Below are 13699 nucleotides of genomic sequence, written 5' to 3'. Positions count from 1 at the left end.
CTTTTGACCTCTGCGCTAATTTTGACATGGTAGACTATAGTGGTCTTATTTCACTGGTAAACATACCTCCTTGGGCGAGTCCCTCAGAGCAGACCAATAATTTGTTGTAGGGAGATTATATCAAATCTGGCATTTGAATGCTTTCAGACCCTCTAGAATCTGACTGGAGGATAGATGAGCCCCATCCAAGCATTGGGTGCATATATTATACTATTACTTGGACATATTTTTTAAAAGGACCACAGATCTGACTTTAAAATCCTCTTTTTTTTTACTGATTTTATGTCTAATTCACAGGCTATTTGTTTCTATCTAAAGTCTAAGACATAGTGTATTCAGGAGCTTTATGGTAAACTAAATACCTCTACGCATTGGGACCTCTTCAATGCTAGACATTTAAAAATATGTACCAATATTAATTCACCTGCTATCAAATCTGTCTGAACAGATGTTTTTTTGTTTGTTTTTTTTGTATAGAAGTCATTTTATTATTTTAAAATATTCAGTGAGTTGTACAGAACTTTGGTGAATTGGCTTTATTTTATAATGAGCTTTACAAATACATTTGACACTCGACTGGTCTCTTTATTGATGGATTTTAACAGAAAGGGCCCCAGGAGGGGTGTAAAGGTTAAGGAACTGCCTGTCTGTACTGTCCCAAAGGTAAACAAATCCGCTAGCCTTGAGTAAAGTCCAATGGGGGTTCGCGCAGAGAACGAGCAGACAGGACATTCTGAGAGAGAGCTTTGCAGAAACTGGTCCTTGCACGTAAGACAAAAAGGAGCCCAGACTGCAGCTATCGCCCGAGGTCCGAGGTCTGAGTTACGCTATCATGGATATCCTTCACAGCTGGGGGGTTGAGCTGACCAGTCATCTGCAGATCAGATACAGCAGGTACGAGGGTCTGTTTAGCCTCGCCTCTGCCGTGGCCGATCTGCACACCACGTTCTTCTGCCTGTTTCCCGTGTGGTTCTACATGCGCAGGGACACAGGGGTCAGGCTAATCTGGGTGGCTGTCATTGGAGACTGGCTCAATTTAGTGCTGAAATGGTAAATAAACTTCCTTTTTAAAAAAAATAAAAATAAAAAAATAAAATAAAATTTCTGTAAGTGCACATTAATAGCATACTGACTGATTTAAACGATTTTTTTTAATGCAGGGTTCTTTCCGGAGAGAGGCCCTACTGGTGGGTTCACGAGACCCAGTTTTACGGGGCAGGAAAGGCCCCATCGCTGCAGCAGTTTCCTATCACATGTGAAACTGGACCAGGTAAGATTCAGGACAGACCTGCTGAACACATGATGTCTGCCTTGTTCTCAAGAATCAAGCAGTGATTGATTTCATTAGTCTAGCACAGTGAACTCCAAGTCTGCTTAATATCTATGTAAATCATTGACAGAAAGCGACTGTATCTTCTGATTTCCAGTCAATGGGTACAATATGGAAGGTTTATGAATGAGTTCTCAACTCCCATGCCTTTTTGTCCACTTGTACTGTTTTTTTTTTTTTTAATCTTTACTAGAAGGTAGTGTGACATCTTGTGTAGTATTGAGATTCATTTGAATGATATAAGAATGATTATGGCAAAACTGAAGTCCACCTTGTTATACGAGTCTTCTTGTTGTGTCCCCCCCCGCCCCCATTTCCATCAAAAATTAAAATTAAAATAAACAGCAAAAATACAGAAGACGATTGAGAACAGTATTGCAGTGAATATTTGCAGAGATATGTCAAAACTTTCCACTTACAATAGTAGGATTGTCACCAAAAAAACCATAGACATAACTGGTGCATCTCGTAGTAATTTGTGCATTTAAAAGAAGGCATTTGGAATAAAAGTGAATACTTAACAGAGTACTAAAATGACAGTTTTTGGTTTCTTTGACATGTTTTCATATCTACACAGTAGATGAAATATAGCAACATGTATACAACAGTGTTCTATTTCATATTCCAGGAAGCCCTTCGGGTCATGCTATGGGTGTAGCTGGTGTCTGGTATGTGATGGTCACCGCTCTGCTTTCAATTGCAAAAGAAAAGCAATGCCCCTCTGTACTATACAGGTGAGTCTCTGAGTAATGCATTGGTGTATTTCTTCAACGCTCTGTCTCTTGAGGATGTTCTGGTGTTCCTGATCCTGTATTATTAACCCGTTAGCTTGCTGCAGATCAGCTTGTGGACCTTAATGGTTGTGGTGGTGCTGATCGTCTGCATGTCCAGGGTTTTCATGGCGGCTCACTTCCCACATCAAGTTATTGAGGGGGTCATCACAGGTACGGTGACAGTCTGAAAAAGTCAAGACATCATCAGCAGTACTAGGATAAAACGGGTGTAAATCTTTTGGTCTTTAAAAAAAACCATTCACTACGTTTTATAGAAACCTTATGCCTCTCATTTATTCTGCAGGCATAGTGGTTGCTGGTATGGTTTCCAAGAAGAAGTGGATTTACAGTGCCAGCATGAGCAAATACCTCCTCATCACCCTCTTCTTGACTTTCTTCGCTATTGGCTTCTACCTGCTGCTTAAAATTGTCAGCGTGGACCTGCTTTGGACCCTGGACAAAGCCCAGAAATGGTGCATCAAGCCAGAGTGGATCCACCTGGACACCACGCCCTTCGCCAGCCTCCTACGCAACATGGGTAGTCTGTTTGGTCTTGGACTGGGACTGCACTCTCCCTTCTACCATGGCATCAAGAAGAACGCAAATGCTGGTTTCAAGATGGGGTGCATTATGATCGCCTTGTTCTTGCTTCATCTCTTGGATGGATGGACCTTTTCCTCAGACAACCACTTGACTTTCTATATCCTATCTTTTGGTAAGAGTGCTTTTGCACTTTTAATCCCAACCACTTTAATTCCTTGGGCTCTTTGTAGGATTTGCAAAGGAATGGAGCTGGATAAGAACTTGTGATTTATATCTTATTATGTGTTTCAATTCAACTAGTGGTTTTAGTTGTTCCTTATCCAAAAGAAAATTGGGGAAACTAGTACCAGTCACTAATTGGTGAGTTACTTAAGCTGTGCTGGTGAAAAAAAAAAAAGGAACTAGCTTGTTTTATTCTAGTTGAAAAGACGCCCTTATAGAGGCATGAGCTTTGAAATACTTTCCTTGGGCCTTTCATGACAAAACAAGAATAGCACTTGAGGTATAAGATTTTCAACATATTGATTAAAATGTCCCACCCAAAATTTGAGCATCTGTCCCACATCTCTGTGCCTGTCTCCTCGCTCTCCCCTCATTAGGAGGAATTTCACAAAATTACCCTGATAAGCTGAGCTAAAAAGTAAGTTATCAAGCCTAGTTTGTGTCAATGTGTTGTTGACCTTCAACAGTTTATTTAGCAGTCCAAAAATAACCTCAAGATTTGCTTCACAGATTGTGAAGATGTTCTAAAGAGTCTTTCAATGAAAAATTCACACGTTAACATGACAAACATAGCAAATCATTAGCAGATTAGTTAAAACGTCAATAGTCTTTTTACAGTTGATAATATACACTTTTTTGTAAATGTTTACCAAGGAAGATGGTCTAATTGTTTTTTGCTAAACAGAATTAAGGGACACAAATAATTTAAGAGTTAGAGTCAATTTTACTTCCTGACGATGCCTAGAAAAGGGGGTTTTGTCAACCGAGGTCACGTCTCAATACGTCACTTAAAAGAGAGTCAGCGGTAGTTTATTTGTTATTTGTTTTCATTTTCATTCAAGTTTGTATTTCAGGCCATTTTACAAGTCACCAGAATTAGCTAAGTTTAACGGTTTAATTTGACAACTCTGTTGTTATCGGGGCAAGGAAAACGGTTTGCTTTAAGTATGTTTATTTGTTCATCATATTAAAAAAGTTACAAAAAACAAACCAGTAGCTTTTTATAGTGAGCAATTGTACACATTTATTGGCGAAAAAAGTACTTTGAAATTTCAGCGGAGGGGAGCTTATAAATACCCTAACAAGCAAAAGTAGGAGCTATAACTTAATTAGCTTAGAATGTGAAAAGGGCTAGAAACAGATCAATTTATGTGACATCTTTACCAACAGAAAGTGACGTGTAGAGAAGCAGTTCCCTGTCACAAGCCATTTGCTAAGCAAATCTTAATGCATGTTTACACATTTTATACAGACTTTCTACAACAACTGAATTACTTTTATATCTCACACAAAAAGTCCAGATTTCAACCTGTGATTTAATGAATTATGTCCTTTTTCTACAATGATAGCAATGACTAAAATGTTTTTGAGGATGACAGATTGCTTTGTGTAACAATTTGAACTCGTTGCTTTGGTTATTAATACTGACATCAAGAGGAAAAATATGTTGATGGGCTGAGAAGAGATGTTGGAGAAATATTATGTTTTATAGATCTTATGGCCTATACTTTTATAATGTGCAAGTCTCATTGATTCCAGTTTGTGCATTTCCCAATTTCGTCGCATGTCACCGTCATCAACATGTTAATAAAAGTCTGTTGTTGTTAAACAGATTGTACCTTCAGATTCATTTTTATAGGTCACATTTTTACAACTTTGTACAAATTTAGAAAGAAGATTCTTTTAAGGGGGAATTAACTATTAGTGGTTTATTAGGTTAGTTTAGAAGTCTACTAAAGCCTTGTCGAGTCATTGGCTGCGAAACTCACGTGTTACATTAATAGACTTAACTACTTTTACAAAGCAGAGTTTTTAATTGATTAGTTTTAAAGGCCAGATTACTGAAAACTCCTGAAATGTCTTTGTAGCATATACAAAATAGAAATGATGATGACAACAATGAATGACGGAGAGCTTTAAAAATAAATCAGTGCCTCAGAATATCCATTTGCACAAAGAGTTCTGCCCCGTCTAAAAATGGCCATGGTCCGCCGACAGTTTTCTCCAAATGTTTCAGACTAACACAGAGTAATTCCCTGGTCGGAACAACCATTAACCATTAACCAGAGCATGCTCCCTCCACCCTGCAATCGCACATAGTGATTCTGCCTTTCACCACAGCCACGCACTCTCAAGACAGACGGCAGGTCAAGGGGCAGAAAGTGTTGTCTGCCTGGGGAAAGCAAGGCAGACAACACGTGTGCCACTTAATACTTGGCACTCAGTAACCTACATTGTTCAGGTGATACACTCAAGGTTCTAAAATCAGCATGATTGCAAGGGTCACTATCACTGCAGGACACCTTTGTTCTGCAACGTCGCCGCCTGCCTACGTTCTTTAATCTGCTGCTGAGTTGTAGGTCATTAAAGACAAAGTTGCACTGATTAGACATGTAATAATCCTCATTCATAATAGGAAAATATGAATGAGGATAATCACACATTGTAATGATAACTCTGAACTTATTACCACTGAGTCTTCATTTAAGATAAAGCAGCTTGAACGCACAGTTTAAACTTGCAACTGCCATTTAAAAATGGTTTAAAAAGACGCCCATAGCAAAAAATAAATTTTTTTCAATAATATTTACACAAATCCCATTGATTTATTATATTAGGGTTTGTTTGTTTTTTATGGTTCTTTCATGGTATTTTTGAAGAAACAGGTCAAATAATCCATGTCTTATATGGTACTAAAAATCACAACATGGGAAAAAAATAATAATCGTAACGTAAAAGGATTGTTTAAACCATCCACAACTTAAATGTATTTAAAATATGAGAAACTGATACAAGCTTGAATTTAATGTGAATTTTCTCTAACCCCAGCCAGACTCAAAACTTTACATATAGGATCAGATAAATGGACTCATCTGTTGGCAAGTTAGGTATGTGCAAAATGCTTACATATTTCTAGGTGATTATTTGAACTATGGCATTATGATCATCATTAGTCCATGTAAACTTGTCAATGTAAATGTAAAAAACAGTTTTTAAATGTTTTTGCATGCAGGTGTTGTGCTCACCTGAGCACAGTGAATAATAGGATTAGAAACCAAGAAAAAACATAAAATCCCAGATTTTCTGTAGGAACATCATATCTACTGGTTTTTTTTTATTTTTTTTATCTCTTCCAGTTATTTCCGGCGCTTATCTTGAAACTTTATGGTGCAACTCTACATTCATGTGAGCTTGGCAGTGGTGCGGGGAATCGTCAGGGACAGACATCACAACTGCGTCAGAGAATTTGAGCAACTGTTTGCATCGATTTACATTTGCTCGACTGAGCTGTTTTTCTGTTACACTCTCCTGATCTATCCTATCTCAGTCAGTTCAGAGAGAGAGAGAAAAAAAGAAACCAAACAAATATGAGCTCCAGCTGGTGAGCAAATTTTCAACACAGTTTGCCTCACGCAGTAAAATTTGGACAGGCTGATGCTGGATTTAGGACTGTGCACAGTGGCACAGTTGTTTGCAGTAAGAAGCTCCTGGCTTTGAATACGTGCTATGGGGATTTTCCCCATGCATATGTGAGTTTCTTCAATGTCCTCCAGCTTACTTCAGGAGTCCAAAACCATGCATGTCAGGTTAAACAGTCTCTTCAAGTTGACCTTAGGTGATGTGTGCTTTCACGATTATTTGTCTTCGAGTTACTTTGTGTGGATGGACTGGTGACCTGTTCAAGTTGAAGCACAGATGGGTAAAAAAAAAAAAAACAATCAAGGAAGGTTGTCTCTAGGCATGTATGGAAAGTTGTGTGGGGAAAAAAAATGTGGTAGAAAAAAGATGCAGCAAGCAACAGAGCGCAGCCTTATGAGGATTGTGAAGCAAATTCCAATTCAAGGACTTGGAGGAGCTTCATGCGGGGTTGACTGCTGTTTGAGTCAAAGCTTCAAGAGCCAACACATAAAGAACAGGCTGTTAGAGGAGTGGAGTGAAGGTTCTCCCCAGTTGGTGATGATTCACCAACTGTGAATCATCACCAACTGTGTTTCATAAAATCAAAGCAGAAAGAGCTCCAACCAGTAATTCAGTCCATGGAGTCATACTTCTCAGCTGGCCAAAAAAAACTCTTAGATAAAAATATTATTTTATTGGTCTTGTGTGATATTTAGCTTTTCTGAGAAACTGACTTTTGGGTTTTCACCAGCTGCAGCAAAATCAGTACAAATGTTTCACTTTCCGAAAAACAAATCTGATATAGTAGGTATTCAAATTTATTCAGATGCACCTGAAAAATTTTTTAAATGAGTTTGTGAATATTAATATTTTGATAAGATATAGTCTGAAAAAAAAAAAACAGACTGGAAAAAAAAAACGGATGAATGTGTGGATGGACAGATCAACGGACAGTAGACAAGGAGATAAATGACCATTTACCTCTTGCTAGGAAGTCCAAGTTATTTCAATTATGTTCAAATATTTTCACAAGCCATTTCATCTTATACGTTTAACACAAATACCAACTTGTTTCATTTCTACTATTCAAATTCTGTCTGGATTGAACACTCTAAGGGTAAGTGCACTGAATGTTGGCAACTGTTTAAACATTAAAATGTTTAGTCTGTAAAAAAAATGCTACATTTTTTGCAGACTTGTAAACAAGGAAATCTCATGAACATTAAATGCATTTACAGTGACCCCTACAGGTCAAATGGAACCACTGCCTGCTTTCTAACAGAGCAGTGATGAACTTCGCACAAATTCTCAGCTTCTATTAAATATATATGTATGTAATATATGCAAGAATCTACTCTGCTCTCCTGCCCCCACACAATTAAAATAGATTCCAAGACATCTTATAAAAACGCATTTTATTCAATAGCATCAATGCTCCATAATGAGAGACGGTCTTGGTGACTTAAGCATTTTCACTGAAAACCATTAAGCCCATCGATCTAAAACTTATTCTCTAATTTTTCCCATCACAACTACAGGGTATAATGTATAACATTCAGAGCAACAAAAACAAAAACAAAAATACAGCTTATGTATTGCATTGCATTTACTATATATGATCAATCCTTAGATCCTGCAGGGGACCAAAAAAAAAAAAAAAAAAAAAAAGCCACAAAGCACTGCTGAGTATTTGAGAGCTACAAACGAAATTTCACAAGGTTCTGAAGCCAACATGTTTAATTAAAATTGAAAAACATTGCTTTACAATTAATTTCCTCATTTTCTGGGAGAATTTTAAGGGTTTAAAACAAACGAACCAAAGGGGAAAGAAAAAAATTACAATTGAAAAAAAAAAAAAAAAAATTAAGAGCATGTGTCCATCTACAATGCTATGAATTCAATAGAGGGCTTGGATGATTGTGTTGAAGTTGATGAATGCCTAGTTGTCCTGCAGACAAACCAGTACAAGATGGGGACCAGATGTGGAGGCTGAGATGGCTGGATGAATATCAGTACAATGCGTCGGCGTTACTGCTTCGAGGCCTCTTGATCTTCTCAATGTTCTTCAGGATCATGTCGTGTAACGTTACCTTTAGAGGAAGCAGACCAAAAAATAAATAAATAAAGAAATATTCGGCCAGGTTAAAGGAGAATAATTGAGGTATAAATGGATGCAGATGAAACAAAACGTACATATTGATTTCTGAGCTCTGAAACTATGATCTTCAGACTGATGTACTCCTTCTCGTCAATTTCCGTAACTGTGCGCCGATAGTCCTCCTGATTTAAAGACAGAAAAAAACAAACATCCGTTTTTCTTCTTCCACTGACATTCAAATAAACTAAAGTTTCACTTTAACTCCGCAGCCTAACATTATTTCATACGATCTAACAAGCAAAGAGGAAAAAACAGTCACATTTAATGAACTGATTTTTCCACGACGACATTTACTTACCACATGCGGATATTTAGCTATTTTAGAAACCAGCTTCGCCCTTGTGATGTAGTATCTGGAGATAAAAATAACAAGCGTTATGACATCAGATACTCAATGGATCCTATTTATAAGGCGGCATGTTTGGAAGACGTGCAAACCTTGATATCTGGTCGAGATAAGACGCCGCCTCCCCTTCAACGGTTCTGAGTTCAGCAACCGTCTCCTCCTGGATAGACACGCCGAAGTTGTTTCCGTCCTCTATCCTGGGGATGAGGAGCTGAACCCACATTTTCACCTACAGAGGGAGAAAAACAACAGTGTGGGATGTTGCTAATGGTAAAGTGTCAGCTGGATATTTGGAGAAACTTAAGAGAAAGACTGATCCATAACATTTTCTGTGAAGTAAAATTTGAGTATTTTTATTCATTTCTTTTAGGAATAACTGGGACTCTGATTTGTTTATCAATCAGACATTTACATCCAATTTTAGAAGAAGGCGCAGCACAGCAGGTCAATTTCAGAGGTAACATTGCAAGTACAGCAGTGTTAGCACCCCCTGCTGACTTTCATAGGTAATGCAGGCAAATTGCAATAACTCAAATGGATTTATTTCCTAAATTGTTTTCTTACTGGAATATTATAATTATAAATCCAATATATTGTAAATGTATTTATTTTGCATTTTTGAAAATGTATTAATACATTTAAGTATCAATGTAATAATTTAATGTTGAAAAATGGCCCCCTTTCCCTCGAAAGTGTGGAGGAGCCTTCAGTAGGCCGGTCAACTACGGTTATAGTTAAAGGTGATCTGAAGTCCATTTGCTGTGCAGGTTAACAGTTGACAACTTGCTGTGCAGGTTGCTGTGTCTCACCAAATACTGTGTATTTGGTGAGACACAGTAACAGAATAATTTGCTTCATGAAATGAAAATTAACCACCTTCAAATTAAACATTTGAAGGTGGACATGAATATCAACTTTCAGTATCACTCCAGTATCCACACAAAGTGTTATATCCATGTCCAGTTTTATTCATATTAGGATATGGAAGAGTGGAAGTTTTGGCCCTTCGTAGTCCAACGTGTAGGTGATAAATGAATGATGATACTGTGAAAACATCCGAGTCGACATTAAATCATTTCTTCATCACATGAAACAAATCGGTGCATCTTTTTTATTTTTTTTTTTAAAAGAGTCCACATCTATAACATTGTGCCTCGTTTTCTCTAAAGCAGCGTGCGAGTCAGTGCGGTTAGGTAAGCTATTCAATGTTTTAGTAAATCTTTGCAAATTTATACTTGAAGTGACTTTATCGATACATTTCTCCCTAAAGAAAACAACCAGGATGTTGCAGACTTACTGTGTTGCATTTCTCTATGAGTGTCCTGATCTCTGGCTTGACCTTTTCGATGAGCTCAACAAGGTTTCCATTGCACTTCATCATCCCACCCGGCATGACGAAGACCTTAGTGCCGGTCACTGGAGGACGAGAAGCGATTATTAAACGATCAACCAGCACGCCGGATAGGACGTGCGAGAGGCCGTTGGCGCAGAACTCACCCACGGCGTCTTCGCCTCCGTCTTCCAGTTTTCTTTTCTTGGCATTTTGCTGAAACAGACAGAGCCGGATTAAAAGCTGCTCACACTACACGGTTCCTCGGGCGCCTGCTGAGGCAGCGGAGCGCCGCGACTCACCCCTTCCAGCCCGTCGTGCAGGTTCGAGATCAGGATGGGGTCCGGCACGGTCAGGTTAATCTCCGAGTGAATCTCTTTCAGCTCACTGATGTTTATGCTGGGGTCCTGAGAAGTTTAAGCAGGATTAGATTACTGTAGGGAAACGCAGTGTGCGACTAAAAACCTGGAAGGAAACGGGAGATTAGACTCTACATGCCTTACTAGGAATTAACTGGCATGGAAGTTATAAACAAATATGGTTAAAAACAATGCTCCATCAAAATGTTTCAACATTTAAAATCATCCAAGTAAGACATCAGAATGACAGAAACGAAACAAGCAGATTCTGATCTGACTGACGCTGATTGATTGATGCATCTCCACTTGTGCTACGCAAGCAATCTGATGATACTCAATGAGCTACTGCTAAATTTAGCAGGTACTCTATTTTTTTTTTTATCAAAGTCAGGCTTTTAAATGTTTTAACGTGGTCATTAAAGCTTTAATGACCAATGTTAGATATGTGGCACTACATCTGTCATTTGTACAGTAGGAATTGTTGCTTTTTCACTTTAAATGAAAACAATTATTCACTTTAAAGGTCTGTATGCACACAGGGTTACAGTGAAAGAGCTCGGCAACATAAGAATATTTTTGTAACTATGTGCAATTAAGCAGAAAAAGACGAGTCCTAAATACAAAATGTGTCAATTTATTGAATATGCATATATTAATAATAATAAAAAAAAACCTTCAATAGAAAAACAACAGAATTTCACAATGGCTTAGTGCAATAAAATGTGAGAATTTTTTTTGGGGGGGGTGGGTCATAATCAGTGATAAGATTTGTTCTCTTAATTTAATTTTTTTGTTTGTGTTCATATATGTACTTTGTTGGTTATTTTAAAAGAAAAAAGAAGACACCGGGGATCATATCACATTCATCTCAAATTACAATAAATTATCATTTTTCTATAACCCAGCACAGTACCCAGTGGGCACAAATGTCATGAAAAATCTGCAAGCCAGGAGGCCATTTATGTATTACGCTCAACACTATGCAACAATTCATGTACAATTAATTAGGAGTCACAAAGGAAACTGAGGTAATATTACTGTTTCCACTCGAGTCATTTAAGCAGCTTCTTTACAAATAAAGCAAAGTATTCTAATTATTTTGTCTCAAAAGAGGTGAAACGCTTAGCTTTTTTAAATTTTTTTTATTGTTTTTATTGAAGGTTAATTCCCTTTTCTCCAGATCAATGGATGGCACATTGCCAACACTTCACCCTGCTCCAGGCTGATAAGTGGAACTCCTCCTTTAGTGGAGTGTTATGTTCTGGGCTCGTTTCTGCTGGCTGGGTGGTCAAAAGCACAGCAACATTCCGACTCCCAAAACTTGTGTTTTTTCACCAATTTTCACCCTGATAAGGCATTTGTTTATCACATGACCAAAAAAAATGCATCCTCCTAAATTAATTTTATGTGATTTAGAATATGGATTTTTGGAGACACTTTGCACATAAATGGAGATGATCTAATAAACGTTAAGTTTGCAAAGGCTTTCATTATAACCAGTAATTAAGTATGAAATCGGCAAAAAAATGTTTACCGTCATCTTCCTGGAAAGCCCTCCTCCACCCCCAACAACTTCACCTTTATTTTGCATGAAAACTTCCCACTGTTTTAAATAGCTTTTGTTGGTGCTAAACGTTAAAGCTAATGAGGTAAAATTATGGTGTAAATCCTTCTACAAAAAGAAAAACAAAAAAAAAATAAAAAATAACACCGACTCACCTTGAGGAAGTGATCAAGTTCCAGTAACTTCTTGGGGAAAAAATTCGCAACTAAGTCCTCTGCCTAGAAGAAGGAAACATTTTTAGAGGAAAATCCTTTTAAAACTGGACACTGTACATGGGACTATCAGAACAAGACACTTACTTCTGAAGTGATACGTTCCCTGAAAGCATCAACCTGCGAACAACAAGATTGGAGATCAACACTGAAACTGCATTTTATTGAACCTTGCAAGAATGGTAATAGAATGCAAAAATATTTGACCAGGTTAGCGTCTGTTCTGATCAGACAGAGTCACTAGCTACTTAAACGAGTCTCATCACTGCCGTTTTTTTTTTTTAAAGGGAGGTCTGTGAAACAAGTTCTCTCTTTATTTTGGTTCCATCTCCTGCAGAATTTTACTAAATTTGTAGAAATTTATAAAAGTGAAAACGTCAAGTCAAGGGGGGTTTACAATATGCGTTGTCAAAAATTGCCAGCAAAATATACAATCCAATTGGTAAAATTTAATTGATTTTACCAATTAGATTATAGATTTTATAAATTAACAAAAGGTAAGTTTCACCCAAAAAAATATTTTGGGAGTTTTTCTTTATTTTATGTGGAAATATCACCGTTTTCTAGAAAATATTAATTAACTTCATAAACAAGAAATTCACAGCTTCCTCTATTATGGGGCCTGAACAAAAGGGAAACATCTGCTTAAATGAAGTCAAAGCCGGTGAACATCGGTGTAACCATGGCTCGTTCACTTAGCCCAGCCGAGGCCTCCCTAAGCGCATGTGCTCTCCCTGCTGCGTCTAACTCGTACATAATGCACTACAAAGGAACTCACGCCTCATTTTACCGGGATATTACCGTCAAAGTCGACCAGAACCTGTTTAATCGCTTCCACGAGTGGATTACAGCGGGACGGAAACACGCCGGCTGGCCGCCGTTATCTGCTATCAGCCTAGCACACATTATGAACCCAGCGCGGCTAACATGACGCTACTGAACGCCGATAACACGTCGGAGAGCTATTGACGGGACTTCCGACGAGGTTTGAATCTCACCTTGGTTTTAATTTCACTGTCCACCTTGAGGAGTGAAGACATCTTCTGTGATCAAACAAGAGAGTAAAGATTGTCCCACTGGCATCAAATTCTCTTGCTAAATGTGTGGCTTCTTTTACTTTTCAGCCACACTCTTTGTCTCTTTCTCTTTGAGTTTATCGGCGCATTACAAACCCATCTCAGTGTGGATATCGCCCCCTACCAGGATAACTATGAACGACAGGTGTCATATTCCCTAGCCCCCCATGTCTTTATTTGTTCTTAATAACTCGGCTGGTTAAGTTAAGGTTAAACTTTGAACAATTCTGTATCTATTATCACCAATCAGAATTATTGGTGAGTGATGCTGTATCATAATTTTTCATTATTTTACTTTCATTTCAGTATTGGAAAAAAAATCTCTCTCTTTTTTAAGTACCGGTAATAATAATAAAAATAAATAAATAGAGAAACTTTACCGCCCTC

At 37.8% G+C, this 13699-nt stretch overlaps 2 protein-coding genes across 2 annotated transcripts; one reads left to right on the top strand and one right to left on the bottom strand.

Moving 5' to 3' along the window:
* The first annotated feature begins 357 nt into the window (after nt 1-357).
* On the top strand, nt 358-4477 carry g6pc1a.1 (glucose-6-phosphatase catalytic subunit 1a, tandem duplicate 1). Its single transcript, XM_015013445.2, has 5 exons — nt 358-1050; nt 1161-1270; nt 1959-2064; nt 2159-2274; nt 2408-4477. Exons 1-5 carry the CDS (start codon nt 833-835, stop codon nt 2911-2913), a joined length of 1056 nt encoding a protein of 351 aa, XP_014868931.1. The 5' UTR covers nt 358-832; the 3' UTR covers nt 2914-4477.
* Nucleotides 4478-7667: 3190 nt separating this feature from the next.
* psme3 (proteasome activator subunit 3) lies at nt 7668-13412 on the bottom strand. Its single transcript, XM_015013446.2, has 10 exons — nt 13235-13412; nt 12324-12356; nt 12180-12242; nt 10404-10508; nt 10269-10317; nt 10069-10187; nt 8864-9000; nt 8724-8778; nt 8461-8547; nt 7668-8357 (listed from the first exon to the last, which is right to left on the bottom strand). The coding sequence occupies exons 1-10, from the start codon at nt 13274-13276 to the stop codon at nt 8277-8279; spliced, it is 771 nt and encodes a 256-aa protein (XP_014868932.2). The 5' UTR covers nt 13277-13412; the 3' UTR covers nt 7668-8276.
* Nucleotides 13413-13699: the final 287 nt, after the last annotated feature.

The sequence above is a fragment of the Poecilia mexicana genome, unplaced genomic scaffold, assembly GCF_051168715.1.
Source record: "Poecilia mexicana isolate PSO_F unplaced genomic scaffold, ASM5116871v1 scaffold_19, whole genome shotgun sequence".
Classification (NCBI taxonomy): Eukaryota; Metazoa; Chordata; class Actinopteri; order Cyprinodontiformes; family Poeciliidae; genus Poecilia; species Poecilia mexicana.
This window is presented reverse-complemented; position numbering and strand designations above follow the sequence as displayed.